At 43.6% G+C, this 16,976-nt stretch overlaps 1 protein-coding gene across 1 annotated transcript; it reads left to right on the forward strand.

Annotated features, from left to right (window-relative positions):
- The first annotated feature begins 4,722 nt into the window (after window positions 1-4,722).
- Window positions 4,723-16,932, forward strand: ptar1 (protein prenyltransferase alpha subunit repeat containing 1). The gene is made up of 7 exons (XM_071481743.1): window positions 4,723-4,949; window positions 6,166-6,335; window positions 7,573-7,639; window positions 10,688-10,792; window positions 12,370-12,616; window positions 14,212-14,564; window positions 14,837-16,932. The coding sequence occupies exons 1-7, from the start codon at window positions 4,864-4,866 to the stop codon at window positions 15,213-15,215; spliced, it is 1,407 nt and encodes a 468-aa protein (XP_071337844.1). The 5' UTR covers window positions 4,723-4,863; the 3' UTR covers window positions 15,216-16,932.
- Window positions 16,933-16,976: the final 44 nt, after the last annotated feature.

A 16,976-nucleotide genomic window follows, 5' to 3' on the forward strand; every position in this document is an offset into this window, starting at 1 on the left:
GAAATGTACTGTTTTGACACTTGCTTCTCCAGCCTTAGCAAGACTCAGGGTAAGGAATGTGTTAGGAACAGACTCAGTGGGCAGTGATCATTTTCCTGTGCTGAGCCAGTTTGGAAGGTCCCTAGTTTTTGATTCTGGGGACAGAGTTAAAAAATTTGATTTTGCCCAAGCTGAACATGATAAATTTGAGGAAGGTACAGCAGTCGGTCTAGAGGAAGTTAACAGTGCTGGATCAGTTGATGAGTACAGTGATTCTTTAATTGTTGTGATCTTGAAGGTGGCTTCAGAGACAATCCCTTTCACAGAGTTCCCCAAAGGTTGTTTTATTGTTCCATGATAGAATAAGGATTGTGACAAGGCAGTGTGGAAGAGAACGTCAATGTTTCGTAAGAACACCATTCAGGAAAATGATTTTGAATGCAAACGATGTAGAGCATTAGCAAGAAAAATTATTAAGGATACAAAAAGGAAATGTTGGAGATCCCTTTGTGGGAACATGGTCTAGATACCCGATGCAGCAGATATAGTCAAGAAGTCATAAAATGTAGTTAAGACATCAGTGCCAGGTCTGAATGATGGCTGTGTTGAGGCTCTAAATTGTAAAGAAAAAGCTGATATGTGTGTTAAAATCTTCCAGGATGTTCAGGATTCCAAGTTGTTTGGAGAGGAGGGCTTGAACTTCTGAAACATTTAAATAATATGGTGTTAGAAGAAATCCTTGTCCTTTCTAACTGTATCTGGGAGGCTGGTAAGTTACCAACAAAATGGAAACATGCAGTAGTGATTGCAGTTTTGAAACCATCTGTCATCTGTTCTGTGCAAGGTAATTGAAATTATGGTAACAAACAGACTGGTATATTTCCTTGAAGACAGTGATATCGTCAATTACCGAAATGGTTTCAGAGTTGGAAGAAGCACCCTGGATTCTATTGCAGTATTAGATCAAGACATTAGGAAAGCTATCGTCACTGAGGAAGCTGTCCCAGGGTTTTTCTTGGATATTGAAAAAGCATATGACTCATTGTGGAGGGAGGGAGTGCTTATCAAACTACATGATGCAGGTATTAGTGGCAGAATGTTTCACTGCATGAAGGATTTTCCCAATAATCAATCCAGGTGAAAGTTTTTTCTAAAACTATTGATATTGGAAATGGTTGTCCTCAAGGCTCAGTGATAAACCCAGTCCTCTTTAATATAATGATAAATTACAGCTTTCAAAGTCTTTGTTTGCAGATGATGGCACCATCTGGAAGAGAGGGAAAATATTGATCATTTGTTCCAACAGACCCAAAAATCCCTGGATCAGGTTGTTCAGTGGGCAGATCAGTGGGGATTGAGGATTTACACATTTTCAACTACATGAATGATCTTTGTTCAAGAGGAAAATCCCTGCTTTAAATCCTCCTATGTATGAATGTCCCTTAGAAAGAGTCAAGGTCTTCAAACTTCTGGGTGTGTGGATGGATGAAAGGTTAACATGGAAAACTGATGTAGAGAAAATAATTTGTGAGAAAGTAAATAACCCCCTTTGTAGTTTAGCCAGAAGTGATTGTGGGGCTGAGAGGGACACCCTGCTTATGATTTATCAAGCCATGATAAGATCTTCATTAGACTATGGTTGTGTTGTGTTTGGATCAGCTGCTAAGACTCTTAGCAAACTGGATCAGGTCCAGGAAAAGGCCCTTAGGTTCTGTTTTGGAGCTTTTAGAACAACATCTGTTCCCCTTTAGCAACCAGGAGAAACAAACTAATGCTTCATTAGTGGGTTAAATTAAATGGCATTAAATATGGTTCAGCGGCAAAATGTCGTTTCTGGGATTACTGGGATTTCATATGTAAGGGATAAAAGTCTAATTTCTTTGACTCCATAAAACAGTTTGCAGTAAATATTGGACTTGAGGAAGATAGTGTCATTGGGTCTGTCAGGTCCCCCTTCCTTTCTGGTTTCTCCCTGAACCAGAGGTACATTTATCTTTGCTTGATCAGACAAGTAATGTGAATCTTTTTTGTAGTCATGTCTACAAATATATAAACCAATTACAGAAAGACTATATGCAGATTTTTGAAGGCCCTAAGGATCTAGCCTCTGGGAAACTGGGTTTGGGATGTATGTGGCAGAGCATCTGAACATCTTATAATGTAATGTAATCTGTTTTTTCAACTGAACTACTGGTAATTTTATGGGCTATGTGGTGGATACGAGAGGGCCAAAAGTGTCATCTGCTCAGATTCCGCGGCTGCCCTGTTGATTCTGAAGAAATGGACATCAAGGGCCCATCCTGACCTGCTCCAGGAGGGTTTGTGCTGCTTGTTCAGGATTGAGAATTTGGACTTCCGGTTGTGACATGTAGGGAGAGGATGCATAAGCAAAGGCTCCTGGTTCACTTTTTATTAACCCCCTTCTATAACGAGTTTTCTGTACGGATTTCAACATAATTTTATCTGTTTAAGTCAGTTTAACTAACTCCGTAGAAATGAGCATGCCTAAACACGCGAAATCAGTTAACGTACAAACTCCGGCCACACGTGCTGCAGGCAAGCTAGCAACTTTTGCAGCTAGCAATACTCCGACAACAGCAAAAGCTCCTGCGACACCTGAAAAACCTGCAGCTGCGGTGGTGGGTATGGACCAACTGTCTGCTGAATTTGCTAAACAGAGAACCTCACTCAAGGAGGATGTTTCCACCCTGATTCAAGAGGCCATTAGACCAATACAAGATTCACTGGACTCGCTACAGACAGCAGTGACCTCATTCCAGAGACGTCTTGCCTCCGTAGAATCTGTAGCAGGTGATAACTTTGAACGGCTAACAGTAGCGGAGTCCACCATCAAGACGCTCCTGAGCCAGAACCAGTCGCTGCTGGATCGGTGCGATGACCTCGAGAACTGCTCACAGAGATCTAATCTCCGTATATTGAAGGGAGTGAAGATGGCAAAGACCCCCTAAAGTTCATGTCAGATGTTTTGATGGAAACGATGGGCCCCAAAGTTTTTTCTACACCGCCTGAACTGGAGAGAGCCCACCGTACCCTGACCTCCAGAGCCAGCCAGAGATCATCCCCCCGCACGTTCCTGGTCTGCTTCTCCAGATTCCAACAGAAAGAAGCTGCACTGCGCTGGGCCAGGAATCTCGAGCTCAAATACCGAGGTGCCACTATAAGGGTCTATCAGGATGTCAGCACAACACTCGCCAAAAAGAGAGCCGCGTTTAACGGCATCAAGCAAGCCTTGTATCAGAAGAACATCAGGTTCCGCCTGCTCTACCCGGCCCGGCTACCAGTGATGCATGGAGACGACGTGTTCACTTTCGACTCGCCTGATGAAGCCCAGAAGTTTTTCGACCGGAGGTCCGGCAAAGAATAAGATGAGCCGTGGTTTGAACTGTACAGCCTGGCGATGATTAATCACCTGAGCCTGACGATGTGTAAGTTCACCTTTTCAGCATACGATATCAACCTGCGGTCCACGGATCCGAGGTATGGACATTCAATGATGTTACTGCCGGACTAATCAATATTATGCTGAGTTATATCTTAAATTCTTCCTAATTTGTTACCCTTGAATATTGAGGTTATGTTCTCATATGTGTGTACCTACTTGCTTGATAGTAATTGTGCTGCTCAACCATCTCATTTTTTTTGTTTTTTTGTTTCTATCTTGGTGTTGAGAGGTTTTAATATATTGTATCACAGGAACTGGGAGCCTTCCTGGGCAGAAGTGTTGAGAAAATGTGCTACCAGAAGTTTTTTGAAATAGGGTTTAGCCTGCAGCTTGCCTCAAAGAGAGCAACAAGTATAGGCTTAGTTCTGGTTTTGTTTTTGTTTTTTGACAAGGTTAGGGAAAGGGACACCACCATATTTTTGCAACATATACTCGCCTTTATTCACGTAAGAGTAGAAATGAACCAAACTGTGCACTTTAACATGAGCATTGCTTTACCTTTTTATTACTTACTTTCTCTCTTTTCATTTTATTTTCTTTAGTTAAACATGGTGAATGGTATTGATGCGAGGATGGCTGCTATACGATTTATTAGTTGGAATGTGAAGGGTTTAAATAGGCCTGTTAAAAGAGCCAGGATATTTAATCATCTTAAGTACTTAAAATGTGATGTTGCATTTCTCCAAGAAACTCACCTGCTGGTTAAAGATCAAGTCAGACTTAAAAAAGGATGGGTGGGGAATGTGTTCCACTCCAATCTTAATTCTAAAACATGTGGAACAGCCATATTGATTCACAAAAAAATTCAGTTTAATGCAACCACTGTTATCTCAGATCCACAAGGACGATTCATGATGGTTTCAGGGCTTCTCTACCACAAGCCTGTGGTTCTGGTAAATATATATGCCCCAAATTGGGATGATGACAAGTTTATTGCCAAAGGTATGTCATTAATTCCAGATCTGAAAGAGTGTGGAGAAGAGCGAAGGGGTTGACATTATTTGTCTTCTGATAAAAGAAAGAGGATGTGAATAAACGCTGGGAGAAGAGATTATGTTGTTCTAACTCGAGACTGGGGCTTTGTGATTTAGACAGTTATTTAAAGTCATAGGCAAATATCCAGAGGGATCATGTCAGTGTAGAAATTTGGAGACAGCCCCACATGTTGTATTCCAAATTCCAAAAAGGAAACAGTTATTCAGGAAGTCGTCAGACCGGGTCAAATCTATTTTTTTTATCTGAAACGGAATTTGAACATATTGGTGGACTAATCTTTACATTTTTTTCACTCTCCGTATTTAAAAGTATATGACAAATGTCCTTGTCTCTGGAGGGCAACATTACGCTTTTTAGTCTACAGCCTACCGGAAATCCATTAGAAGAGGAAGAAAGTCTATGTGACGTCACTGGCTGCTCTAAAAATGGCGGAGTTGGAGGAGGAGGTGGACGTCCTGGTCCAGAGAGTAGTCAAAGATATCACTAATGCCTTCAAGAGAAACCCCAACATGTAAGTAAAGCTGACTGAGAGGAACCCAGACAGACCACAGCGGTGGCGGTCACGTCCAGGGAAAGTGTCCGGTGTCACGTCCAGTTTCACCCACTGCTGTGTGGGCTCGGACTATCACCTGGAATCAGATAGGTCCACAGCAAGTTGACAGTTCTTTGAGGTCCACTGTTTGTCTGTTCCGTTAAATTGATTGATAACAGGTTAGTTCGGAACATTCTCGCGAAAACTGTTTCCTATGAGCCCGGTAACAAATGCAGCTAACGCGGCCGTTGGTGCAGTTAGCTCGGTAACCTTTGACGTAGTACGTCGGCTGAGAGTCCTGGGCCGGTGTTGTTAGCTCATTAACGGCGAGATCAAGTCATTTAGTCGTTAATTAGTCTTCTAACTAATAATAAGTCTAAGTAAGTAGTCTTCTAACTTTTTACCTGTGCTCCGTCGGTCTCTTTAAGAAAAGTACACCTGTCAGGGTTAGCTAATGACACCAGCTAATAACTAGTGAAGCAGGAATGTGAGCTGTGGAGACCAGGACCAGAAACTCAGACCAGGGCTCAGTTAGTCTGTTTTTTAGAGGCTGTGGACCCTCATGGGTCAGTGATGCTGGACTGTCCTAATGAAAGGGGACAGGCTGAACCCTCTGGTTGTCGATCAGCTGTGGACCTGAACAGCTCATTTAGATCTAGGTCCCTCACAACATTGATGTGAGGGACCTAGATTGCTCAGTGTGACCTGCACATCTTCATCACACCTGACCACAGGTACATGGAGGGGATAACACTGTGACTTTTCTCATACAGATTCACAACAGTGTGTTAAATTAACTAAAAATCAGTGTCAGTGCCACAGTCAGAGCTGTTCTGACTGACAGATGTTGATTCATTCATCACAACCTCTTGATAAGCCATCAAATTAATCACACAGTCTGACACAGATTCATTTGTGACCAACATTTTACTTGACTCATTTCAGTGTGACATCACATGACATGAAGCTGTTAATCACAGTGTGAACAGATGCTAAGAACAAAACAAACAAACAAAGCACAAGAAGACCAAGCTGGACTGTGACTGACTGTGTCTCAGGTCCTCCATGAATCGTTGCGCTGACCTCAGAATGTGATTTGAAGCCACATGATGTGACGTCAGTGATTCTTCATGTTCATAGATAGCAGGTGAAAACCTCCTCATGCCTCCTCCTCCTCCTTTCTCTCCTCCCTCAGTGATGAAATTGGCGTGATCCCATGTCCAGAGGCCCGCTACAACCGCAGTCCCATCGTTTTGGTGGAGAACAAGCTGGGTGTGGAGAGCTGGTGTGTCAAGTTCCTGCTGCCATACGTCCACAACAAACTGCTGCTGTACCGTCAGCGCAAACACTGGCTGGACAGGGAAGGTAACTGAACCCCGTCAATGTCTGCCTGGTTACAGTCAGATGATAGATGTGTTGTTTACTTCGGACATAGTGTATTTATTGTGAAATGTTTCATACCCGAGAGTGTACTGGGATCAGTTTTAGTCTTTAGTCAAGTCAGTTTTATTTACAGTATAAAGCACCAAATCACAACAGAAGTTGAGTAATGTAATGTAATAGTAACTATAATACTGCTACTGATATAAGCGTAGTATTAATGATAGTTAATAATAGTAAAAATTAGTATTAGTAATAGGGCTGTCAGCATTATTGCGTTAATCTCGATGAGTGACTGAGCATAACAAGTTTTTTTTTAATAATCGTGTAAATCGCGTGCTGCCAAAGCTTCTTTATTTTACACTGTCACCGGTGCTGTTACCAAAGATTCTAGAGTGCTGTGTTCTAGAATCTTTGGCTGCTACTATTTTGATTCTTTGACACACGCTTACTTGTTGTCAAGCTGACACTTCCTACAAAGATTTTACATGGTGGAGCAAGATACCTCATGGCAAGTCATGTCTATGGGAGCAAAAGGGGGACGGATCCGGTCTGCATAAAGGGGCGTGTCGGGAGACCTGAAGTGTTAAAATCCAGTGCCTGAATTGTCCTTGGTGAAGATCAAATGAGTTGGAAAATAAAAATATAACTTACCCAGAGCTCGTCTACAGATGAATTATCAGACATCCTCATAATTACACGTCAGACATGCTAACGTTAGCTTCTAGTTCAGACAGACTGACGGTTATGTGTTGTCAAGCAAGAGGAAACAGTTCTGAAATGTAAAATAATAGAATCATGTGATAAAACATGCGATTAATTGCAATTAAGAAAGAAATTAATCATTTGACAACCCTAATAATTTACTAAATGTAGTAGCAGGTGTTGAGCAGGATCATGGGGACAGTGGGTGGTTTGCAGTTGCAGACCCAGACTCTACAGCTCTAAAGGCAGAAGAACCTGCAGAGAAAAACAGGAGGCGAGAAAGAAAGAGAGAGGAAGGGGTTGTGGTGGGAGGTGGGGTCACGGGGAGAAGGAGGGGGGGCACACAGCCTGGGGTGTCATGTGCTTCAGAGACATGAGTCCATGGTCTGAGTCTGGACCTGAGACTGCTGTGCCAGTGACTCAGATCATTAGCCAAGGCCCTGCCAATAACTAAGTCAGTGTGGTGTAATGAGTAGAAAATGAGAGGCGCTGACAGATCCTGGTTGTGTGTCCTCAGCTCTAGTGGACATCACCTGCACGCTGCTGCTGCTGAACCCAGACTTCACCACTGCCTGGAATGTCAGGTACAGATACACAACTAGACAGCTACACAACTATGCAATCACACGTTTGTTCTATTATCAACTGTGTACAGTCCCTGACAAAAGTCTTGTCACTTAACCATTTTGTAGAAAAAACAGGTTATAACCTGACTTTTAATTAATCCATTGGTTTTAGAAATGGCTCATATGAAAGCTAAAACCCTCCCAAATTATGTTTAATATACTAAAATAAATTTGCTTCACTGAAGAAAGATTGATCATTTAATGAACACAGAAAGGTCAGGTTTTGGCAAGACAAAAGTTTTGTCACCTACAGAGAGTAATGTGAAAATTGAACAAATAATTTACTTCAAATACAAAAATATGTTGCATAACATCAGTGAATTAAGTAGTGGTGCTGTGAGATCCATATTTAATATCTTGTATGACTTCCATGAGTTTGAAGGACTGCATCTATGGGGTTCGACAATGATTCATACAATTTATTGATGAAGTCATCAGGAATAGCAAAGAAAGCAGTCTTACATGCCTCCCAGAGTTCATCAAGATTCTTTGGTTTCGTCTTCCATGCTTCCTCTTTCATTCTACCCCAGACATGCTCAATGATGTTCATGTCTGGTGACTGGGCTGGCCAGTCCTGGAGCACCTTGATCTTCTTCACCTTGAGGAACTTTGATGTAGAGATGGAAGTATGCGATGGAGCACCATCCTGCTGCAAAATTTGACCCCTTTTATGGTTGGGAATGTAAGAGGTAGCTAATACTTCTTGATATTTTAGGCTATTGATATTGCCTTCCACCCTGCAAATCTCTTGCACACCCCCATACTGGATGTAACCCCAGACCATGATTTTTCCGCCACCAAACTTAACTGTTTTCTGGGTGAATCTCGGATCCATGCGGGCTCCAGTAGGTCTGCTGCAATATTTACGGTGGCTGTGATGTAATTCAGCCAAAGATTCATCTGAGAAATCCACCTTCTGCCACTTTTCCAGCGTCCATCCTTTTAGCAGGCTGTGGGCCTTGGCAAATGCCACACGTTTTTTTAATTTGCCTTTTGTTTAGTGCTGGTTTCTGGGCACCGATTCGACCATGGAGGCCATTTCGAGACAGAATTCTGTAAACTGTTCTGGTTGACACGGGGACTTGGATTTTCGAGCCAACAAACGGTCCTCTCGAGCAGTTGTCTTGCGGGGTCTGCTGGACCTGAGCTTGTCAAAAACATCTCCAATCTCCTCAAATCTTTTTCTTATTCTTTGTACTTGACGCTGAGACACATTGAAGTTGTCAGCCACCTCAGCAGTGGATCTGGTCTTCAGCCTCTTGATAATCAACACTTTGGTCTCATGGTGAATCTTAGGCATGTTGTCAGAGGTCAAGTTGCAGTTGATGTGAAGGTCTGGTTTGCTGGGGTTCTTTTTATACCCACCCACTAATTGATTGATCAATTATTGATCACAGGTGAGGCTGTAATCTAGGATTGGGTGCATCATATGACAAGGTGACAAGACTTTTGTCTTTGCAAAAACTGACTTAGTGGGCTTTACCAAGCTGTGAACGTTAGAATGCTTTTCAGCAGTTTTGTTTGGCACCAAAACATTATTTCAAAAGCTGTTGGGATTGAAATTAGCCATTTCTTGTAAAAAAAAAAAAAAATGGATTAGACATATATTTGAGGGGCACTTAAGGTCAACTTCCAGTTGTTCCAGTTGCCATGGCGCCGCGGATGGCTGCCTCGGTGTGTTGGTGCGCACTTTTTTGCCTTATTTTCTTTGTAAATTCAGTTTTCTGCCTTGGGTTCCGGAGCTCTTTCACCAGAGAAGAGCTCATTAACATCAGAGAAACAATTCCAGAAGATTTTTTCCACCTTTCTCGACTCACCTGTGGAATTATTGGACATTTTGGTCAGAGGTGCACTGACCGTTACTCTCGCAGTGAAACGCCGGAGGAGAGGAAAACGTGCCGGTGCGCTTGCACGTCTCCGCCGGCGCGGATTTTGCACACCACTCCCAGGTATCTTTCTCTCCAAGGTGCGTTCACTGCCCAACAAGCTGGATGTACTTCAGCTACTGGTGCAGAGGAACAGAGACTTTTCTTCATCTTCCGTTCTGTGCTTCACGGAGACGTGGCTGTGTGGATCGATTCCGGACTCTGCGCTGGAGCTGGCCGGCCTCCAACTCTTCAGAGCGGATCGACACTGATCCTCCAGCACTGTTCTCCTGACCTGGAAACTTCCATCATAAACTGCAGGCCCTTCTACTCCCCCCGTGAGTTCACTTCATTTATCCTGGTCGGTGTTTACATCCCACCACAGGCCACAGCAGATACTGTGTGTGGAGCGGACCAACCCAGACTCCTTAGTTATTGTCCTTGGTGACTTTAACAAAGGTAACCTCAGCCACGAACCACCCAAATACAGACAGTTTGTTAATTGCCCGACCAGAGAGGGGAACACTCTGGACCACTGTTACACCACAATCAGTGGTGCTTATCACGCCGTCCCCCGGGCTGCACTGGGCCACTCTGACCATGTCATGGTCCACCTGATTCCCACATACGGGCAGAAACTAAAACTGTGTAAACCTGTTGTTTACAAGAACCTCCAAGAACCTCCAACTGCACCAATCACCAAAACAAATTCCTTGTATGTGGAAACATACTTGGCAATAAAACTGATTCTGATTCTGATTCTGAACTTGTACCCAAGCGACAAGACTTTTGTCAGGGACTGTACAACAAGAGGACATCTTTACACTAAAGACGACAATAGACTCAAAGCTGATGTGCTGTGTCACTGCAGGTCACACAGAAAACTATGTTGTGTTTCAAAAAAGTTTTGTTGAAAGAAATGCGATGTCGTCCGTGACATCATCCATCAATGTGCTGCATCAGCGAATCACACAGAGCTCACCTCGGTGGTGGATTCCTCTGCTGTTTACCTACAGATGGCCTAGAGTCCATACTATTACAAACCATGTGTTAGTGAGGATGCAGATTAATTGAGATCTACACCCCCCACCCCCCATGTTGGTGTGACGGCAGCCTAATGTGTGGGTGGTTGTTGTTGCAGGAAGGAGCTGCTGCAGTGTGGAGTTCTGAACCCAGAGAAGGACCTATACCTGGGCAAGCTGGCCCTCACCAAGTTCCCCAAGAGCCCAGAGACGTGGATACACCGGTAAGACTTGGCTGCTGGGGGGGGGGGGTTTAATACTAGAACTCTACTACATCAATTTGATAACAGATCCTATGCTTGACAGCAGTGTTGGAGTTAGTTGGGAACTGGAACTCTGTTCCAAATTAGAACCAATTACAAAAGGCTGAGAACCTGGTGCCCCTGGAAATGCTGAACCTCAGGTCTGCTTCTCTGTTCCCAAACACAACAAACCTTCATCATTATGAACTGAGGCCACAGATCTGCCAGAACCTGCCTATGACTACATCACCCACATCAAGAGAGAGACAGAGAAACTGCTCCGTTCCACAGCTCTACAGTGAAATAAAGTTTTATCCATTAGAAACAGTCAAATATTTTCAGGTCATGATGAAACTGTGTTGGGACTAATCAGCCAGTGTCAGAAGACGTCAGTAGAGGAGGCAGTCCTTCAGTGTGACCAGGACACATTCATGTTCACACTGCTAAATGAATGTCCTGGGTGCATTCACACCAGAACAGGTCTGAACAGGTCTGAACAGGGCCTGTGACACATGCCACATGCAAATGCCTGACAAGCTCACACCCCCCTCTGTGTGTTGGTGTGCGCGCGTGCATGCATGCATGCGCGCATGCGTGCATGCATGCGTGAGTGTGTGTGTCAGTTCATATATTTATTTGTCATTTAAGATTCCTTTACTGAACATGTCTGTGCATCATACATTTTTATTGTATGTATTCACAACAACAGTTACTTTAGTAAATTTCATTGACTTTGAATAAAGAATAAAGATATTTATCATCTAAACCTTTGAACTCTTGTTTACAGAAATCAGTGAAATGGAAAGTTTATCCAATCTGAGATGATGACTGGACGGAATGAGTTACAGAGGGGAGGGGGAGGAGGGGGAGGAGGAGTCTTTAAAGGTGAAGATTTGATGGTTTTCATTAATCTCTGCTTTAGATCGTATCCACAGTGAAACCATCAGCTGGTTGAGTTCAGACTTTTTTTTGTTGATCATGGGGCAAAGGCGAGAAACCAGAGGAAACAGCAGTATGACATGACACAGACCCCCCCACACCTCAAACAATGATCTTCATGTGTCCTCCACTGTCACCACCAGGAGGCTCGAACACACACACACTTTCAGCAGGGGTCTACCACTCTGCTGCTGAGTGAATCTGTAGCTTTCACCATTCACTCATAACAGTTATAAATAAGAGACTTGAAACTTCAGTCAGCTACAGCAGTGCTCACTCCTCACACCCAGATAAACAGCTGTCCGACAGCTGATAAACAGTTGATTAACAGCTTGCAGACAGCTACTCTGTGGCCTTTTCAACACTTAATGCATATTATCAGAATTGGTGAGTAAACACCTTTAACTCCATCTCATTAAACAGTAAGAGACACCTGGTGATGAAACATGGTATTACAAAAAACTGATACTGCACCTCCTCCTCATCCTTCTCCGTATGGTGGATTAACATTTTTTTTAACATTGTTAACGGTAATTAAATGGTAATGTGTGAATGATTGACAGCAGTAACTGCTGTACCTGGACACCAGGTGATCTGACTCAGCTGATGTCTCCCTGCAGACGCTGGGTGCTGCAGCAGATCCTGCGTCAGGCCTCAGCTGTGGGCCGCAGCAGGAAGCAGCAGCAGCAGGGTGAGGTGGAGGAGGCTGATGAAGGGAGGAGCCAGCAGCTCAGCAACCATTTGGCAAGGATGCTGCACCAGGAGATGAAGGTGTGCTCCGATGCCGCCTGCCGCTATCCCAGCAACTACAACGCCTGGTCCCACCGCATCTGGGTCCTGCAGCACATGGCCAAGGGCAACGTCAAGGTAGAAGGGAGGGGGAGGAGGACGACGACGACAAAGAGGAGCTGCTGTTAATGATTTATTTTAATTTATTGTCATATTCATTAAAATATCACCAGTGTATTGCTGTCCAATCAGGATGCACAGATCATCAGAACACTGACGTGTTCCAGTAAACAGTTTGAACTGTAGAGTTCAGTGTGTGTACACCTGCACAGGTAACTAGCCTCACCCCCTACAGCCTGACAGCCTGTTTCTCATCAGTCAAACAACTGACATCTGCAATGCTGTGGGTAACCTGCTGTAAGAGGTTCAACACTCACCTGTGTGACTCTCACCTGTCCATACTCACCTGTCCACACTCACCTGTGTGACACTGGAAATGCAGCATACACTCAAAGGCAGTGGGGGTGAGGTGGAATTTTAACACTTCACTGTCACTTCCTTTCCATCGCATGGTGATAATGACGCCCCATATACCTGTCCTGGTTGAAACACCTATGATTTAGTTTCTGAACCATCTGACACTGTGTGTGTTTGTGTGTGTGTGTGTGTGTACTTGCTTCATAGTAAGGACCAAAAAAAGTATTTTACTAACAGAGTGAGGACATTTTGGGAAAGTGAGGACATTTTGGCCGGTTCTCACTTTTTGAGACACCTTAAAATCACATTTTGAGGATTAAGACTTGGTTTTAGAGTTATGGTTAGAATTAGGTTTAGGTTAAGGTTAGGATCAGGGTTAGGGTTAGGCACTCAGTTGTGATGGCTAGGGAATGCATTATGTCAATGAGTGTCCTCACAAAGATAGAAGTACGTGTGTGTGTGTGTGTGTGTGTGTGTGTGTGTGTGTGTGTGTGTGTACTTGTACTTGCTACATAGTAAGGACCAAAAAAAGTATTTTACTAACAGAGTGAGGACATTTTGAGAAGCTGGTCAGTGTGTATTCTCAAGTTAAACTGACTGTTCCTGAAACTGTTCCACATGCAGATGATCTAGAACACGTTCCTGATGGCCGAAATTTACAGTTGTCATACAGAGTGATGACTCAGCGTTTTATTGATCCTGGTCAAATGGTTAGGTAATCAAAATATCTTTATTCAAGTGTTAACTGAACAGTATTTTCTGGTCACCAAGATTCACACACACATATAATGATAATAAAGATCAGTTCACTAAACTGCTGTTTAATTTAATGTTGTGTGACAAACATATGAATCTTTGTTTGTCCAGTATTTTACATCACACACACACACACACACACACACACACACACACACACACACACACACACACCTGGTTCAGAGGAAACTTCAACAAGCAAAATCACAATTAAAATCAAAGGTGAAGTCATTGCAGCAGGAAGCTGGAGGAGCAGGAAGAGTAGGAGCAATAACTCACCTGAGTCACAGATACCTGACTGAACTGCTGCTCTGTCTCTCTCTTCAGCTCACGGTACCTCAGAGCAGCTGCTGATTTCTCCTGTTTGTTATTGACTTTTTACAGCATTGAGTCCAGAAGCTGAAAATCCTCATCCCTCTGTCCTGGTATGTCCTGACCTGGTTCTAACCTCCCCATCAGGCGCTGTACTTCACCTCAGTTCCTTCCATGTGTCTCTCCAGGTGTTCCATGATGAGCTCTCCTCCATGCGTCTCTGGGTGTCCATGCATGTGTCCGACCACAGTGGCTTCCACTACCGTCAGTTCCTGCTCAAGGAGCTGATCACTGAGCTCTGCCAGACTCCAGGTCCCACCACCTGCTCCCCGCAGCACCGATCCAGCTCAGACCCCAGCAGCCCCCCCCACCACAGCCCCACCCAGGCTAATGGGGAGCTGTCAGGAGCAGAGGCAACAGGGGAGGAGGAGGAGAGGCATCTCAGCTGCACCTCGGTCCTGCAGCTTTTCCACCAGGAGGTGGAGCTGTGCTCAGACCTGATCCAGTCCTTCCCTGGACACGAGACCCTCTGGAGTCACAGGTGAGTGATGTACAGACTGTTAGCTGATGTAATGTAACTGAGACCAGTAAGTCCAGCACAGGGACTGGACTGGTTTCATTCATCCTTTCTACCAGTCAGATGTCACATGATCATCTTCTATGTTAGGTTTGATGATAAAAACTTAATAAATGTTTCAACCTGTTTTCACTTTACATCAGTTCATTTCATGTTTTATAAAATCAACTTTATTTAAACAGGTGAAATATTTAGTCTTAAATATTTCATATCAGCTGTGTTGTCCCACCCCCCAGGCGACATGTGCTTTACTTGTGGCACCACTGGAGGAGGGGCCACCAGCACCACTGCAACAGTAATGGTGGTAGCCAGTTGGTCCACCTCAGCGACAGTGACACCGATCTGCCAGAGGGCGGGGTTCAGAGCTGTGTGGGGCGGGGCAAGAACGGACAGAGGTGTGGTAGTGAACCTATGGAGGTGGACAGGGCATTGCTACCAGACCCACGAGACAGCAAGCGACTTAAGAGAGGCGCCCCCCTGCCGCCCCCCCCCACCCTGCCCTCTGAGCACAGCTTTGTGAGCGGGATCCTGGACAGGTGCTCTAACCCTGAGCAGAGACGCTTTGCCCTGGCGTACAGGAAGTGGTTAGACACTGTCATTGGTCAGCAGCCTTGAGTTAGCCCCGCCCTGTCTTTACATTGAAGTTGCCTTTAGACACAGACGCAGGATCAGCTCACCATACAGCTCACTGTTACTGATGGTCCTGGAGAAGGAGGAAGGGATGTTCTTCCTCAAACATCTGGATCCTCTGAGCCCCTTCAGAATGGAAATCTATACAAACACACACACTCTGTTGCTTGTTTTACTTCACCCGAGTGAAGCTGCCTCAGGAGGAGGAAGGTCACACCTGTCAGTCACTTATACGGAAGGCCAATAAGATCAATATTATAAGTAAGAATATTATACAATAGAATATCCTATAAATTGTGCCATAATTAAAATAAACTCAAATTGATGATTATGTAGTTTTAGCTCATCATAATATTTTCATGGTCACAGTTTGTATTTCTCAGGTGAGAGCAGGAAAAATTTAATCATAAGAAATGTCTTTTAAAAAAAGGTAATTGTTGGTAATATAGCTAAATTAAGTGATAAAAGTATGTGATGAAAATGCACATTAATTAGTTGCGTTTTTTAATTATTCATGAATGTCATGAATCATGTTTAATATTTTATTTGAATTTCAGTTAGTTAGAGCTGGACTCAAGGTTCCTCAGATTTCCATCCTGAAGGCAGTAACCTTTATTACCCATGTCACTCCCTGGGTCATGTAGCCATGTGTGAGTTACTGTAGCTTGTAACAGAAAATCCAAACATCGTCACAAAGAGGGAGAACGAGCAGGTGTTTAACCTGCTGATGACAGATGTTCAGTGGGACAGATGTGACGTCCTCTGGTGCTACATGCTGCCATCACTACAACTTTGTTACAGGTGTGCTACAGGTGAAACCGTACAGCACACAGGACTGTTTGATGATACAGTCTGTCATTATTTTCTGATCTAACAACAATATTAGTGAGTTTGTTGTTAATCTCGTTGACAGAAGGACAAATGACAGAAACATTACAAACGTCAAAATCTCCTTCATGTGTTTGTTGTACCCACGGTATCTGCAGATGATAGCCCCCCCACCCCCCACACTGTCTCTGTACTGAGAAAGGAAGAATGGTACTCTGCGTCTGACACACCTGAAGTAACCTGTGTTCAGGTAAAATCTAACAGGATCCATCTTTTAGTTTTTGTTTTGGGTTGTTGTTACTAGTTGTTTAGTCACAAATGAACAAATACATGACACGTTTCATCAGTGTCGCCATGGTTACTATATTATTTATTAATATATTATTAAGAAGACAGATGTCAGGCTGCATCTGGACTTGTTTGGAGCCTGAACAGCTGATCTTCCATCATGCACCAAGAGCTTCACATGAGCATCTCCATGTTGTTCTTAGCTCCTGTAAGATCTCTGTACATGATCATATATAATCTGATATAAACTAGTATTCTGAGCCATGACTCGTGCAGGTGTGTTCATGGAGAATGGGTGCATATCATAACTGCTGGGGAATTTTAACATCCTCACAAACTAGAACACAAACTTTGAATACAAATGTCTATCTATGCAGAAACGTTTTTTAATGGTTCTACAAGCTTTTAAAAAGAATAATGTAGCTCCTGTGATCTCACGTCTATTCACTCCTGCACCAATAATCCTGTGCTTCTCATTCACTCTCTGTTTATTTATAGAGGTAAAATATTTTATCTTCACTCAGTGTTTGTCATCTGCTTAACAAGAGAATAACGCTCAGCTGGAATAAAGGCTTGTTTTCACCTGTTCTGTGTGTGTCTGAGTCTGTCCTCTGGTACTTATTAAACCAG

The sequence above is a fragment of the Trachinotus anak genome, unplaced genomic scaffold, assembly GCF_046630095.1.
Source record: "Trachinotus anak isolate AG129_WGS33_773 ecotype Australia unplaced genomic scaffold, CSIRO_AGI_Tana_v1 ptg000008l, whole genome shotgun sequence".
NCBI classification, from domain to species: Eukaryota; Metazoa; Chordata; class Actinopteri; order Carangiformes; family Carangidae; genus Trachinotus; species Trachinotus anak.